The 16,748-nt window shown below is 49.0% G+C and overlaps 1 protein-coding gene across 3 annotated transcripts in view; it reads right to left on the reverse strand.

The window, feature by feature from the left end:
* LOC142590722 (protein 5NUC-like) overlaps positions 1-16,748 on the reverse strand; it is a 190,049-nt gene that overhangs the window by 146,186 nt on the left and 27,115 nt on the right. For 2 of the 3 annotated variants that reach the window (XM_075703150.1, XM_075703151.1), the window contains exon 2: positions 12,827-12,964. The exons of the other annotated variant lie outside the window; for it this stretch is intronic. In XM_075703150.1, the coding sequence (XP_075559265.1) occupies positions 12,827-12,964 (138 nt within the window). The remainder of the gene's footprint in view (positions 1-12,826; positions 12,965-16,748) is intronic. 3 annotated transcript variants of the gene reach the window in all.

A 16,748-nucleotide genomic window follows, 5' to 3' on the forward strand; every position in this document is an offset into this window, starting at 1 on the left:
CTCCCAGCAACTGGGCATCCCCTCTGCACATGGTACCGAACCAAACTAGCGACTGGTGACATTGTGGGGATTGTTGGTTCCATAAAACCAATACTATTCCGAACCGGTAACCACTACCCAATATTGCAAACATTACCGCAGTCTTGCATAAATCCCGCATCATTTCAAAGCTCGGCTTATTGGGGGCCTATCATCAAATACCAGTGGCAGACAAGGACATTCCGAAACCTACCATAGCAACAAGGGTCGGCTTCTACGAGATCTTATGGATGCCTATGGAAGGCTGCAAAATCATTTCAATTCTTTATCTACTACGTCGCGCTTGTTCTGTTTCCTTCGCCTACGGGAATGACCTGCTGACAGCCAGCTTTGTTTCCCAAGAGCACTCGGAGGACATTCACATGCATTTCGAGCACCCCTCCCAATACGGCCTTATTTATGACGTGCCGAAAAGTAACTACGAGAAACGGGATCTCCAGTTCCCCGGTCACCACGTGGACGTCACTGCACACGGCCCCTTGAAGTAAGGTGCAAACCATCATATTTTTTCGAAGGCCCACGTCCTCGAAGAAATTACGCTGGTTATTTGGACTGATGAATCTCTACCACCCCTTTACATGGAGCTGTGCCATCATCGTCCCGCCACTTGACCGCTTATCAGGGTCAAAGACGCTACGGCTACCTATGCTGGACAGTCTGCTTGTGATGATCCCCTAAGCTCAATCAACCATGCCCTGACCAATGCTACCACCTCGAGGCATCCAATACCCGGCGCACCCCTCGGACTGGTGATTTTGACTTCGAGCATAGCTGCGGGCGTGATTCAGCTGTAAATAATCAGACTCCTTGCCAGCAACGACATTTTTCTAAAAACGCTTGAACCCGACCCAAACGCAAAACACCGTCTACGGGCCAGATCCTGGGAATATACCTTGCGCTGCATCATTTGTGATAAGTTTTTGAGGGCAAACATTTCGTCATGTACACCGGTCACAAGCTTCTCCCGTACACCATAACGCGCCCTCAGTGACATACTTCACATGGAGTCCAGGAATTTTAAGCGAAGTGCGTCATCGATCGTTCGTATCGTAATTTCCCACTGTTATTCGGCACGTTTCTGGTCCGAGCAGTATCCCTGCCGACACACTAACCTCAGCCACCAAGCCGTCTCTACTCAAGGTTCAGACGATTCCTGAGCTATATTTAATGGACACCGGACTTCGTCCCTTGTTCACTTCCAATATTTGTCTTTAGCTCTAGCATATGCAAATGAATGACGTAATCAAATTTGCTTGTCAAATTTCAACGGGTGTACAGCAAACCTTAGTTACCGGTGCGTCGTGTCAGCAGCTGTGTGACGTTTTGCTCAACTTTGGACACCCGGTTCTTCATGTCTCGCAAAGTCTCCCTGTGTCTCACTTTGTGCGGCCACGCATGAAAGCCGATACAGGAGACTGGTTCCGCACTTGTGACGCTTGCCTGTGAGCCGAAGCAAATCGCTAACATATCCTAGAGGTTTCCATTGCCCGATGACCGTTTCACCACGTTTCACGTTGACATAACGGCAGTTTACTAAGGCTACTGGTACTTGTTAACCTGCGTCAATTGATTTACTCAGCGACTTGAAGCAGTCTCCCACCCGTACATAAGAACGACCACCCTAACAGCAGCATTTTTGTCGGAATAGGTGGCACGTTTCGGCTTCCCTACCGCCATCGTAATAGACCGTGGATGATACTTCCAGTGATCACTTTTTACGAAGCGATTACATCTGCTTGGCATGATTCGGTTATGCATAGTGGTATGTAATCCACAGACAAATGATCTCGTCGAGCATTTCCATCCTCACTTTAAGTCAGCCCTCACATTTCATTCGATGTCTTCTTGATGGGTTCAGCATTTGCCTCTAACGCTCCTGGGTATCTGTTGTGCGTTGAAGTCGGACCTCAGTTGCACGAGCGCTGAGTTTGTATCATCCCTGATAGTCTTCGATGTTGCTGCTTTTGTGATGCCTACGGCCGGCTGTGTGCAACCAGCTGCAGACCCTCTTAAAATGTTTGCGACTTAAACCATGTTTCCCGGTGCTTCCCGACATATGTATGTGTGCTCCGACCAAAAGTCGTATACTCACGCCTTTGTCAAGCACTGCCTTGTTCGTCCTTCCTTCCATTGTCACTATTTTGGACTATTTGCAGTCTTAGAGCGATGCGACTCAAGTCGACATAAAAAGCAACCTGAAATCTACAGAGTTGGAACGTCTGAAACCTTCCTACTGTGCTAACATCGTTTCTCCCACTACAATTGCATACTGTTCCACCTCAGTTACGCCTACTCTCTGACAGCAGAAAGAGCTCACCGCATCACCCCTGCTTGCTGTAATGGCTTCGCTCTTGGGGAGCAGCCCTCCAGTGGCTGGCGCATGGCAAACGCTCGCGGCCAATGCCTGCTGCCCATAAACCGACTGTTCCTTGCCTTAAGAAAAGCCAACCCTATGCAGCAGCAATGTATCGCGGCCTAGCAGTTTGACACTGCTCTTCCCATTCAATGTCGTCCTTATGCTTCATAGTCTCATACGGAAAGCAATAGTTTCATAAAATGTCTAAACTGAAATAAGAAATTGCTCTGTCACTCACAAATAAATCCGCGAAGCAATCTTTAAGTAAAGTCACCTTGATACCTGCCTGATGATTCTTATATCTTTGCGGTCCACACGTTTGTGTATATCCGGCGTAAGTCTAAGCTTTCTCAATGCTGCAAAGGATATATATAAGATCGCCATACCATATTGTAAATCTATTTATAGGCTACAATAGCGTATAACTTTTATTCAATAGCTTGTAGCTTATAGGCTAACTTAGCAGAAATATGCAATGTCACTGTTCGTGCCTTACATTTTATAATTGTGCTTGCTATCTATGGCTCTACAATTATGAATGACAACTGGTGACGATGGGAAGCAATAATCACCCTAGTTGGCGCTCAACTACATCTTTATTATAGCAGATATACGTTAATCAATAGAATGGTTCTCCCACACAAATACCTCACACTTCACATAAAGAATTTACGTGCCTGGAGCTGGCTGGCCCGCTTTAATAAAAAAAATGAGCGAAATGCAATATTCCTTTGCAGAATCTCAAATATGTCAAAACAATTTGGGTAAAAGTGATGATATAAGGCAACAATACGAGTTGCCTGCCTTTATCAGTTGCTGCCCAGGTAGACGCAATAAATACAGCGAAATATAAAAAATTCTGGCTCTCCCGTAATCGATTAGATTTAAGCATGAAATTGCTACCGGCAAAGCAGATTAGTTGGAGATGATAGTGGTCACGATCTTAAAATGTGTTTAGTGCATGTCCTTAAGGGCACATCTACCACGCCACACCGCACCACGCAATACAGTGCACTAATCCATACGGACGCAAATGTTTCCTGTCGCAGCCAGAACCTCATTGCAAGACTCCCCTCAGCCAAACAGCCATCGGCGGCGCACCGTCCGCGCCGCGGAATTCACGGACTGCTGGCGTTGAAAGTGTGCAGGCAATCTTTCTCAGCGCCAAAAGATGTCAATCAAGTGTATAGTGCCCTGTATCTGCCTTGTGAACCTCCCTATAGGAAATAACGAATAAAGTGTCAGCATGCTAGAAGTAACAGTTTGAGTTATAGTGGGAACAAGCATTAGGAAGATCTCGTATATAATATTTTTTGTTACTTGTTTGGGCAGTACCTAGCGCATGTAATGCAGTCCTGTACAAAGGGTTGAGGAGCAAATGTCGCATTTTTTAAAGTTTTGAGTGGTTGCCCAGATGAACTCGGTTTGTTCTCAAAACGTTTCCAGGATTTACTCATTCCATTCTCGTTTTGAGTGTCCGGATAACGGCTCAGGATTTTGACTCATGGTCTCTTCGAGGTACTGAAAACGAGAGCTAAAAGCAATTTCAGGTTTAAAAACAAATCAACCCTTTATGGGGGTGTAGCTATTTTAATTCCATGTAAACGTCATGCCAATTTTTACATGTTAACCCACTGTTGGCCCTCGCAAAACATTAGGCACATCTGCATGGAACAAGAGTTTTATTGGTTGATGCCGTTAGATTGCCTTAAATACTTCCGGCGGCCGCAACATGCGTTCCCCACTACGGTTAGTCCTCATTGGCTGGAAGCCTGGAGTCTCATTCACTAATAAATTACCCGAGAACATATAAAATGTTCCATTCGTGGAGTTTGGACATATATTCAGTACACAGAAGTTAAAAGACTGGTCTTTTCGCAATGCCGAAGACAACCTTATGCTCTAGAAAGCCTGACCTCATCATCCTTATCATCACCCTTATCAGCCTATTTTATGTCCACTGCAAGGACGAAGGCCTCTCTCTGCGATCTCCTCTTACGCCTGTTCTGCGCCAACCGATTCCAGCTAGCGCCCTCGAATTTCCTAATTTCATCGCTCCACCTAGTCTTCCGCCGTCCTCGACTGTGCTTCCCTTCTCTTGGTAACCATTCTGTAACTCTAATTGTCCAAAGGGTATCTAACCTGCACATTACATGACCTGCCCAGGTAATTTCTTTCTCTTAATGTCAATTAAAATATCGGCTATAGCCGATATTTTTTAGCCGATATATATGGCGATATATTTATAGCGGAGTTTGCTCTCTCATACAAACTGTTCTCTTTCTCTACCTTAAAGTTATGCCTAGCAATCTTAGTTCCATTGCTCTTTGCGCGGTCCTCAACTTTTTCTCAAGCTTCTTCATCAGTCTCCAAGTCTATGTCCCATATGTCAGCCCCGGTAAAATGCACTGATTCTAAACCTTCCTTTTCAATGATAGTGGTCAAGTACGTTGTTTATTTCGGGAAATCCACGGCGTTCTTCGCCTGCGACTCTACGCCACCTGGCCGTCGGCCCGGTATCCTCACAGTTGTAAGCTTCCTCTCAGGAGCTGGCGATGCCTCCCGTATGCGATTCTACCCATTTTTATTCATCTATCAATTTCCATCTCATGATCAGGATTTTCTGTGAATAATTGACCTAGCTAAACGTACTCCACCACAGACTCTAGACGTTTACTGGCGATCCTGAATTCTTGTTCCCTTGCCCATCTATTCATTATTATCTTTTGTCTTCTGTATAATAATCTTCAACCCCAGTCTTACACTCTCTCTCATTCATTTCATTCATTTCATTCATTCTTCATTTGTTGTAATTCGTCTGTACTGTTGCTGAACATAACAATGTCGGCGGCATACCGAAGGTTTTTGAGATATTCCCCGTCTATCGTTAGTCCTAAGCCTTCCCAGTTTAATAGCTTGAATGCTTCTTCCAATCACGCAGCGAATAGCATTGGAAAGACTGTGTCTCCCTGTCTTTATAGGTAACTTCCTACTTTTCATGTGCAGAATTAAGGTAGCTGTGGAATCGCTCTAGATATTTTCCAAGGTATTTATGTTAGCGATCTGTACTCCTTCATTCCGTAATATATATATATATATATATGTTGTTACAAGCTGTCATGAACCACGCCTGCCGCGCAGACAACCAGACGAAAGAAAAAAACGACATTGGCCAAGCTGCCGCGAGACCGCTCTTCAAGAACCGCGCCTATCAGCCAGATTCATCTGGTTCTGTGTTAAACACCTCGTGTGTAACATTTGGTGGAGCTGTGCGGGGTAACTCCCACGACCTACAACGGAACCACCAGCACAAGAGCTACGGCGAAGCCGTCGCCTCGCCGGACTTTCGCCGTCGCGCTCCATCATGGCTACAGAGCAAAATACCCTCACTAGCAGTGCCTCGGCAAGCCCAGTCCCTATCCAGCACTACCGAGAGCCACGCACGTTCTCGGCGAAGACAGAGGAAGATGTGGATGAGTGGCTAACCCATTACGAAAGGGTAAGCCAATACAATAACTGGAATGCTGCCAGTCAGCTTAGGAACGTTGTTTTCTTCCTGGCCGGCACGGCGCTGGTATGGTAGGACAACCACGCGGACATGCTGACTACATGGACACGCTTCGTTGAGGAAATCAAAAAGTGTTTCGGTGACTCGGACGCAAAGGGGAAACGTGCGGAACTCACATTAGCCCAGAGAGCTCAGGTACCCGGCGAGACTTGCACTACCTATATCGAAGAAATATTGAAGTTGTGCCGAACCGCCAACCCTCATATGACAGAGGAAGATAAAGTGGGGCACGTGGTAAAAGGAATAGCGGAAGACGTCTACAACTTCCTCATTGGTAAAGAGAACTTGCATACTGTATCAGAACTGATACGGCACTGCCGTACGTTCGAGGCGCTGAAGACTCGCCGAATTACACCAAAGTTTGGACGGCTGGCCAATGTAACAACTGTAGCAAGTGTCGACACGAGTCCTCCGCTCCCAGATCTTTCGTCCGCGATCCGCCAGATAGTCCGCGAGGAGCTACAGCGAAATGAAGAACAGGCACGTTATGCGGCGCCACGTTGCAGTCCCTCCCTTTTCCAAGACACTCTTTGGGAACCCCCTTCGGCTACTTGGAACCACTCGGTGAACGTCGCGGATCTTAACGGCTCCGGAGACGAACCGCACTACATTACCGCCGAACCACCACGCAATGATTCGCCCGCTCAACGTTTTGATCCTCGCCCACACAACTTTCGTCCATGAAGACTCGCCGCTACCTACGACTTTCAAGGGGAAGAGCCTCGTTACCCTCAACCGATGTCTTCGGCAGAATACTTCAATCCGCATTCTGAAGTTCGCCCTTCGCCAGTGTGTTACTGCTGCGGCATGCCTGGCCATATAGCTAGGTACTGTAGCCGACGCCGAGCATTGAACTACGGATCGTCAGCGCCGACTATGCGGTCTAGCGGTCGTACACTGCGCACTCAGTGGCCAGGAGACTCCACTTCAGGAAGCCACTTTCGAGAGGACCGATGCAGCGCCCAGGAGATTTACCTTGGAGAAGAAAGAACCCGGAACCGCTACCGCTCCCCTGCCTCCGACCGTACTCTGACGCCACCACCAGCCTTCCGAGCCTCCCGATCACCATCCCCTCGGCCGCGATTCACGTCACCATCGCCTCGGCGCCGTTTCGTGTCGCCCCCGCCGGGAAACTAGCCAGCGCGGCCGATGGAGGTGACGTCGCTGGAAAATGTGTGCTGCCGACCTCCAACTATTTTCATGCTAAAGAATAAGGTTCATGTACTGATTGATGGGGTCTCTACAGTGGCTTTAGTCGACACGGGAGCAGCTGTCTCCGTCATGAGTGTGGGGTTTAAAGGCCTTCTGGGACGCAAGGTTATGTTTCGTTGGGACCAGTGCACAAGTTTCCTTGGAGTCAGTGGTGAATCATTATACCCGGTTGGTGTGTGTAACGTGGATGTGTCATTGGGTGGGAATGTTTTTAATGCAGAGTTTACTGTTCTTCCTCGCTCCTCGCATGACGTGATTCTGAGGATTGACTTTTTGCAATTGTGTGGCGCGAATGTTGACTGCCGGACGGGAGAACTCAGTGTGGACACCAGTGTTTCACCTGTGCTCTTTGAAGGCGAAGCTCGCCGGAGAGTGTGCTGTGCGTGTCTGAGGATACAGTTGTGCCCGCCTTATCCGCGATGCGTGTTGCCGTCGCCTGTTCATCTCCGACTCCTATCTCGTTCGACGCTGCAGTGGAACCTGTACATCAGAACTGCCTCAAGAAAAACGTGTTAGTTCCGCACTGCGTAGTCTCAGTGACCAACGGATGCGTGGGGCTGTGGGCGCTAAACTGTTCCACTGAAGCGGCAGTGCTACCGCAAGGCCTAAAGATTGCCACGTGTCAGGAAGACTCGCCCGTATCGGTGGCAGTACTTAAAAAGCTCACCGATGGAGGAGCAACCAGTGTCTCGAGCCCCGGGAGCTCGAAGATACTTTCCATGATTGACAAGTCACTCAGCGATCACGAGCGTCGAGTTTTGATGGCCCCGCTTACGAAACATACCTCGGTATTCGACTTTGCGCAGCACGATGGCCCGCCATCAATTCCTGCGTCCAGAACTCGTCACCGCATCAACACGGGAGCCGCCCAGCCCATCCGACAAAAACCCTATCGTGTATCCCCGTCAGAACGCAAGATAATCAGCGATCAGGTCCAAGAAATGCTATACAAAGGCGTCATTCGAGAATCATCTAGTCCTTGGGCAGCACCCGTGATATTGGTGAAGAAGAAAGACGGTACGTGGCGGTTCTGTGTTGTTTACCGTCGCCTAAACGCCGTCACTAAGAAAGATGTATATCCGCTCCACGAATTGACGACGCCCTCGACTGTCTCTTTGCGGCATCTTACTTTTCCTCAATCGATTTACAGTCAGGTTACTGGCAAATTCCTATACACAAGGACGACAGAGAAAAGACAGCATTTGTAACACCCGACGGACTATTCGAGTTTAACGTGATGCCTTTCGGGTTGTGTAACGCACCCGCAACGTTCGAAAGGTTCATGGACACGATATTACGCGGCTTAAAATGGGAAGTTTGCATGTGCTACTTAGACGACGTTGTGATCTTCGGGCGAACGTTTAGTGAGCACAACAAACGTTTGGATTTGGTCTTGAACTGCTTGGAGAAAGCGGGCCTTGTGCTCAATTAAAAGAAATGACGTTTTGGTGAACGACAAACTCTTGTGCTAGGCCATCTGGTCGCTAAAGAAGGCATCCGACCAGATCCACAAAAGACTACGGCCATAGAAGCATTTAGAGTACACAACTCTGTCAAGCAGTTACGAAGTTTCTTGGGCTTGTGCTCCTATTTTCGCCGATTCATTCCCCGGTTTGCTGACATGGCTCATCCCCTTACACGCCTTCTCCAAAAAGGCGTTCCCTTTGAGTGGACTGCAGATTGCGACTCATCGTTTCGCCAGCTCAAGTTCCTGTTGACATCGCAACCAATTCTACGGCACTTTGATCCTTCATCACCAACTGAGATTCACACCGATGCCAGCGGCGTAGGCATCGGTGCTGTGCTAGTTCAGCGTGTTGACGACAGTGAGCACGTGACCTCCTACGCTAGCCTGTCCTTGAGCCTCTCCGAGCGAAACTACACAGTGACCGAACAAGAGTGTCTGGCGGTCATCTTCGCCGTGCAACGGTTTCGTTCGTATCTCTATGGGCACCCCTTCACTGTGATAACAGATCATCATTCGCTATGCTGGCTTGTGAATCTGCGGGATCCCTCACGACGACTAGCGCGCTGGGCCCTCCGCCTACAGGAATATGATTTCGTTATTTGCTACAAACGTGGCCGGCGACATGCTGACGCTGATTGTCTCTCTCGGATGCCACTTCGAACTGAATGTGATGCGGACAATTTTGATGAATACATCGCTTTTGTGTCCCCGGAATTTCCGGATATGGGTACCGTCATATCCGAGCAGCACAAGGACGAGAGCTTACAACCGCTCTTCGCGGCAGCACAGGAGTCACCTGCAGGCAGTCGCTTTCGCCTACGTGATGGTGGCGCGCTGTATAAGAAGAGCTACTCGACCACCGGTGCACGCTACCTTTTAGTTGTCCTCAAGTACCTTCGCCACCAAGTATTACACGCCATGCACGATGACCCAACTTCCGGTCATCTTGGTTCCACGCGAACACTCTACCGGGCTCAAGAACGTCTTTGCTGGCCTAAGATGCGGAAAGATATTGAACGGTACGTCGCCAGCTGCTCTCAATGCCAGCGCTACAAGCGTCCGCCACAAGCGCCACACGGCCTGCTTCAACCAGTCCCCCCTTCTAGCGTCCCCTTTGAGCAAGTTGGTATAGATCTTCTGGGCCCTTTCCCGCGATCCTCCAAGGGATCGTTTGCGTAGATCACCTTACCCGCTATTGTGAGACCGCCGCATTGCCATCGGCCACAGCTACAGAAGTTTCTATCTTCTTGCTGGCTAACGTTATACTCCGACATGGACCTCCTCGCATAGTAATCAGCGATCGTGGGCGACAGTTTACCGCGGACGTGGTTGAAGAAACCCTTCGTCTGTATTCATGTAGCTTCCGCCATTCAACGCCCTACCATCCACAAACTAATGGTCTGGTCGAGCGCACAAACAGAACACTTGCCAACATGCTGTCCATGTACGTCGATTAAGCACACAAGAATTGGGACAGTATCTTGCCTTTCATAACCTATGCCTTCAATACCGCGAGACACGAGACCACTGGTTACTCACCATTTTTCCTTCTGTATGCTCGTCCGCCGCGCTACACCCTCGACACCATATTTCCCTACTTCGCTCATGACAACGAATCAATTGATGAGATCCTATGTCGAGCAGAATAAGCGCGACGCCTCGCTAGGCTGCGCACCCTAGCATCGCAGGAGCGGTCCAAGATCCGCTATGACGGGCGTCACCGCCACGTTTACTTCGATCCTGGTGGCCTTGTGTTGCTCTGGACGCCGTTGCGGAAGCGTGGCTTGTGCCAGAAGTTTCTCGCCCACTACGTCGGCCCTTACGTTATTCTGGAGCGCCTCAGCGATGTAAACTACCGCATTGCGCGTCTCACGAGCAGTGGACGACGCTCGGCCAAGGCTGAAGTGACGCACGTCGTGCGTCTGAGGCGTTACAACCCACGAGATGACTCACTCGCCCGGCGGGCTTCGTCTGCCAGCGGGGAAATGCTACAAGCTGTCATGAACCACGCCTGCCGCGCAGACAACCAGAAGAAAGAAAAAAACGGCGTTGGCCAAGCTGCCGCGAGACCGCTCTTCAAGAACCGCGCCTATCAACCAGATTCATCTGGTTCTGTGTTAAACACCTCGTGTGTAACAATATATATATATATATATATATATATATATATATATATATATATATATATATATATATATATATATATATATATATATATATATATATGACTGCTAGCCTTTCCACTGAATCAAATGCCTTTTGGCAATCTATCAAAGCCATATAGAGAGGCCGATTGCACTCTGCGGATTTCTCGATTACCTGAACAATGTCATGTATGTGATCCAGTGTAGAATATAACTTCCTGATGCCAGCCTGTTTCCTTGGTTCGCTAAAGTCTAGTGTTGCCTTTATTCTACTGGAAATTATCTTGGTGTATATTTTACATACTACCGAGAGTAAGTTTATGTACTTCTAAATTTCTATTTCTTTAACATCTCCGTTCTCGTGGATTTGTACAATTTTTGCGTATTTGCACTTTTCTGACACCCTTGCAGTCGATAGATACTTCATATAGAGAGCTGCTAGTTTTCCAAGCACTGTCTCCCCTATCTTTGAATAAATCGACTGTTACTCAATATTCTCCTGCCGCTCTTCCCCATTTCATGTCTTGCAAGGCTCTTCTGACCTCGTCGCTAGATATAGGAGGTATTTCTGTGCTCTGTTCATTACTGTTTCGAATGGACGTGCCCTGAGTCCTCTGGGCATTGTACAGGTCAATAGAGAATTCTTCTGCATCCTTTACTACACGTTCGAGATTGCTGATGACATTACCTTGATTTGTTTCAGTGCATACATCTTGGTTTGTCCTATGCCAATTTTCTTTTCGCTCGTTACACGCTGCGTCCATTTGTTACGGCTTCTTCACTCTTTCTCATGTTATAATTTCCAGTATCACTTATTTTCACCTCGTTGATCAGATTTGGCAGTTCCGCGAATTTTATCTCATATCTTGAGTTAGGAACTTTCATTGTTTTTCATTTCTTTATTAGGTACTTTGTTACTTGGGAGACCTTGCCTACTCGTTGCCTTCGGGCCTTGCCTCCAACTTCACTTGCTCTCTCTGAAGCTAGCTTAGTTACAGTTTCATTCATTAAATATATGTCATCTTTATGTCTCCTTTCTAAGGCTGCATATTTGTTTCTAAGTACCAGGCCGAATTTATCTGCTTTTAGCCTTATTGCCGATAGGTTCACCTGTTTCTTGTCGACCAATTTTACTCTCTCTCTCTCTCTCTCTCTCTACAAATTGAGGTGAATCGTAGCGCTCACTGACCTATGACCACTGCACATTACCGTACCTATCACTATTCTCGGATCGGTAGAAACTATGAAATCAATTTCATTTCTTGTTTCACAATTACGTGTTTTCCATATCCACTCTCTGTTCCTACGCTTCCTGAAAAAGCTGTTCGTTGTTCGCAGATTTTTTCTTTCTGCGAATTCCACCAGCACTTCTTCTCCAGCGTTCATAGAATCGACGCCATAGTTATCAATTGCTTGTTCACCAGCCAGCTTTCCCTCACGCTTGCATTGACGTCGCCCATTAGTGCAGTACACTGAGTTTGGACTTTTCTCGTCGCTAATTCAACATCTTCATAAAACTGATCTACTGCATCGTCATTGGGACGGAATGTTGGAGCGTATAGGCTTGTACAACCTTTAATATATACCTCATTTTTAGTTTGATTACGACTAGTGCTACCCTCTTATTAATTCTGTAGAATTCGTCAATTTTTCCCGCTAGGTCCTTATGTATTAGGAACCCTATCCCGTATTGCTTCTTATCTGGGAGATCTCTATAGCAGAGGACGCGGCCGTTAGTCAGCACTGTGTAAGATTCCCCAGTTCTATTCTCACTAAGGCGAATGATATCCCAAACAATGTCTGATTGTTCTTCAGAGTGCTGCTAAGCCTCACTAGCCTCACTCAACAGAGTTCGGGTGTTAAAGTTTGCCAGAGTCAGTTTCCATTGGCAGCCTGTCCGGATCCAGAGATCTTTTGCACCCTCTGGTGCGTTACAGGCCTGACCGCCGGCTTCGTCAGGGGCACCGCAACTGCAGGGGACTGTGGGCCTGACTTCGGTTTGACGTTATTGCTAACGTATTTTGAATACAGGTACCTACCACAGTGTCATATGACATGTTTGCCATTACAGCTGACACAATGTTGTATTTCAATATAGAGTACCATAGCGTGCCTTGGAAGAAATCCCCTGCGTTGAGGAAGAGGGGATTTTGAGTTTCATTCTTCAGGGTCCTCACCTGCACGTAAAAACATTCAAGTTGAGTAGGTTGTTGTCAATAGGTTATGTTACACAGGAGTTACCAGGTTATTGTGGCATTAGAACCTGTTGAGCTAGGTCTATTTTTGTGCTTCACACACCTGCTGACCAGGAAGAGAACTGTGCAAATCTCTATGTTATTTTATTTATTTGTAAACGCTGCTGTCTCTGACCAGGACAAGGCAGGAGTATGTAAGTACACAAAAATTATGTACAGTCAACATGTCACATGTACAGGGAGCTTCGTTACTAAACGATCGTGTGGCAATTGCCGCCTACAAATAGGTTGGTCATTCCACATTTTAATGGTAAATGGCAAGAACAATATTGCTACGTGATAGTATTTCCAATGACGAAGAGCCGAGCAGTAAGAAGACGACGACGACGATTGTAAGCTAGCGCGGGCTGTCGCCTCTTGGCCGACTGCGGCGTATTGCCTTGTAAATATAGTTGTAAATATCTTTTCGTCGGTGTCTTCCTACGTAACATATCTAGTGGAGGTGGACGTTCCCTGTACCTCTTCCCGGAGCTTCGCAGTGGACGGTACGTCGAGCCTTCCTTCATGGCTCTCGGCGACGACAACTCGACTGCGCCGGCTCGGACACCTGCTGCCACTTCGACGACCTGCATCACTCTCCCCGCTCCCCGTGATCCTGGCGTATTCTCGGGGAAAGATGGGGAAGACGTCGAGGACTGGATCAGCCTTTACGAACACGTCAGCCGCAATAACCGGTGGGACCCTACTATCGTGCTCGCCAACGTAGTCTGTTACCTCGGTGGCACACCTCGAGTTTGGTATCGGACGCACGAAGATGAGCTCACAAGTTGGGATTCGCTTAAGCAAAAGCTCCGAGACTTGTTCGGCAACCCCTACGGTCACCAACTTGCCCCGCAGACGGCGCTTTCCGGTCGTGTGCAGATGTCAACGGAGCCCTACGTCTCGTACATTCAGGACGTCTTGGCTCTGTGCCGCAAAGTTGACGCACGCATGGCTGAATCCGCTAAGGTCTCCCACATCCTCAAAGGCATTGCCGATGACGCCTTCAACTTGCTCGTATATAACAACGTGGCGGCGGTGGATGCAGTTAGAAAAGTGTGCCGCCGCCTGGAACTCGCTAAAAGCCGACGTATCGACCAACAGATTGCCCGTCTGCCCAACACCCCAGCGACATCTTCCTGTGTCGACGCTCCTCGTCCCAACAACACTGGCGATGTTACCAGGATCGTCCGGCGTGAGATTGAGGCCGCCTATCCGGCTGCCTTCGACTCCAGCCCCTCCAATGCACCTGCAGTCACTGTTTCCCTGATCCAGGGAGTTGTCGGCCAGGAGTTCGCCAACATGGGTATTCACACCATCTGCTCGGCCCATCGCCCTGATACCCACCCGGCTTCTTCGATTCCGCCCCGTCCCGCACGATCTTATCCACCACGTTTCCGCAACCCCTCTGAATGGCGCACTGCAGACGACAAGCCAACTTGTTTTCACTGCCATCGAATTGGGCACATTTCCCGGCACTGTCGCACTCGCTGGAGTTCCCCGAACCAGTCTACATATACTGCCTACTCTAGCCCCCCAGGTGGCCTTTCTCGTCTCTATGCTGCCCGCTTAGATAATGCCGCCACCGGTTCTCCTGCGCCGAACCGCCCCTATTCTCGTTCGCCTTCGCCCCAACGACGACAATCTCACTGCCTCCTAGCCCCGTCGCCCCTATTCGCCGACTACCTTCGGACGCCGCTCCCAGCCGGAAAACTAGACGATGCAGCGCCTCGAGGTGACGCTGCATTGCTCCCTACGCCGCCAAATCCTCTCCTGACGTTGCCCACTCGTCCGAACCTTCTTGACGTGCAAGTCGACGGTGTTCCTGTATCTGCTCTCATAGATACTGGGGCGCATTTGTCGGTAATGAACGCTGACCTTCGTAACTTGCTGAGGAAAATAATCATGCCCGCCACGACACCTGTTGTCCATGTCGCCCATGGCGGAACAGCCCCTGTAATTGGTATGTGCGCCGCCCGCGTCTCCTTCGCCGATCGCTCCACTACCGTGCTATTCACAGTCATCGCTCACTGTTCCCACGACATCATCCTCGGTTTAGACTTCCTCTCCGCACATTCTTCTCTCATCGATTGCTCCGCCAGTACTCTCCGCCTCGACCTGCTTGTTCTGGATCCTGCTGTACAACACCCTACTCGCCTCAGTACCGTCGACTTCGTTCGCTTGCCACCATCGGCACTGACTTACGTTGACTTCGTGATATCCCCACCAGTACCCGACGGTCACTACATCGCGGCTCCTATACAAGACGTCCTCCTTACACACGGGATCACAGTACCTCATACGGTTTTATCTATTACGGCGAATTGCGTCTGCCTGCCAGTGGTCAATTTTGGCTTGAATACTCAAGTGCTGTCACGCGGGATGTCTCTGGCCCAACTTTGCTCATTCGAGGATCACTCTGTAGCATCGATTTCAGTAGACGGCAATTCAGCCGATCCTCCTCTACCGTCGCAATCGGCAACTTGTGCCATCGCCAACTTACAAAAAATGATTGCACCCGACATGCCTTCCGAGCACGCTCGTGCGCTCTACCGCATTCTGATTTCCTACGAAGGTATTTTTTTTAATTTAACGATCGTCCTTTGGCCCAAACAACAGCTGTTAAACGTCGCATTAATACCGGCGATGCCCCTCCTATTCATCGCCGTCCGTATCGAGTATCACCGGCTGAGCGTCAAGTTATTCACACTGAAGTTCGCAAAATACTTGCCAAGAACATTATTGAACCGTCATGTAGTCCATGGGCGTCACCTGTTGCGCTGGTAAAAAATAAGGATGGCTCATGGTGCTTTTGCGTGGATTATACCACGCATGGTCCTTAGCATGGTTACCAAAAAGGACGTGTATCCCCTACCTCGGATTGATGACGCCCTTGACTGCATCCACGATGCTCGCTATTTCTCCTCTATTGACCTTCGGCCAGGCTAGTGGCAGATTGCCGTGGACGATCTCGACCGCGAGAACACTAACTTTGTAACACCCGACGGTCTTTATCAATTCAAAGTGATGCCGTTCGGTCTATGTAACGCTCCTGCCACTTTTGAACGCATGATGGACTCCCTTCTTCACGGTTTCAAATGGCCCACGTGCCTGTGCTACTTGGACGACGTTATAGTATTCTCCCCAACATTCGCTACGCACCTCGAGCGCCTCTCAGCAGTCCTGGACGTTTTTCGTTGAGCCGGTCTGCAACTCAACGCATCGAAGTGCCAATTCGGCCGTCGCCAGATTACTGTCCTTGGACATCTCGTTGCCGCGAACGGAGTGCAACCGGACCCAGGCAAGATCCATGCTCCAATGCACTTCCCTGTTCCAAAGTGTGTCAAGAATGTGTGCAGCTTCATCGGCCTTTGCTCGTACTTCCGCCGTTTCGTGAAAAATTTCAGGGCCATAGCACGACCACTAACCGAGCTTTTGAAGAAAGACGACCCTTTCCAGTGGGTCGATAACGAGGCCTCTGCATTCTCGCTTCTAATCGACCTCCTCACAACGCCTCCCGTTCTGGCCCATTTCGATCCTTCTGCACCTACCGAAGTCCGTACTGATGCCAGCGGTCACGGAATTGGCGCAGTACTAGCACAACGCCAGCGTTGCCACGACCGTGTTATCGCTTACGCCAGCAGGCTCCTCTCGCCCGCGGAGCGCAACTATCCCATCACTGAGCGTGAGTGTCTGGCCCTAGTTTGGGCGAGGGCGAAGTTCCGCC

Source organism: Dermacentor variabilis, chromosome 8 (genome assembly GCF_050947875.1).
Source record: "Dermacentor variabilis isolate Ectoservices chromosome 8, ASM5094787v1, whole genome shotgun sequence".
NCBI lineage: Eukaryota > Metazoa > Arthropoda > Arachnida > Ixodida > Ixodidae > Dermacentor > Dermacentor variabilis.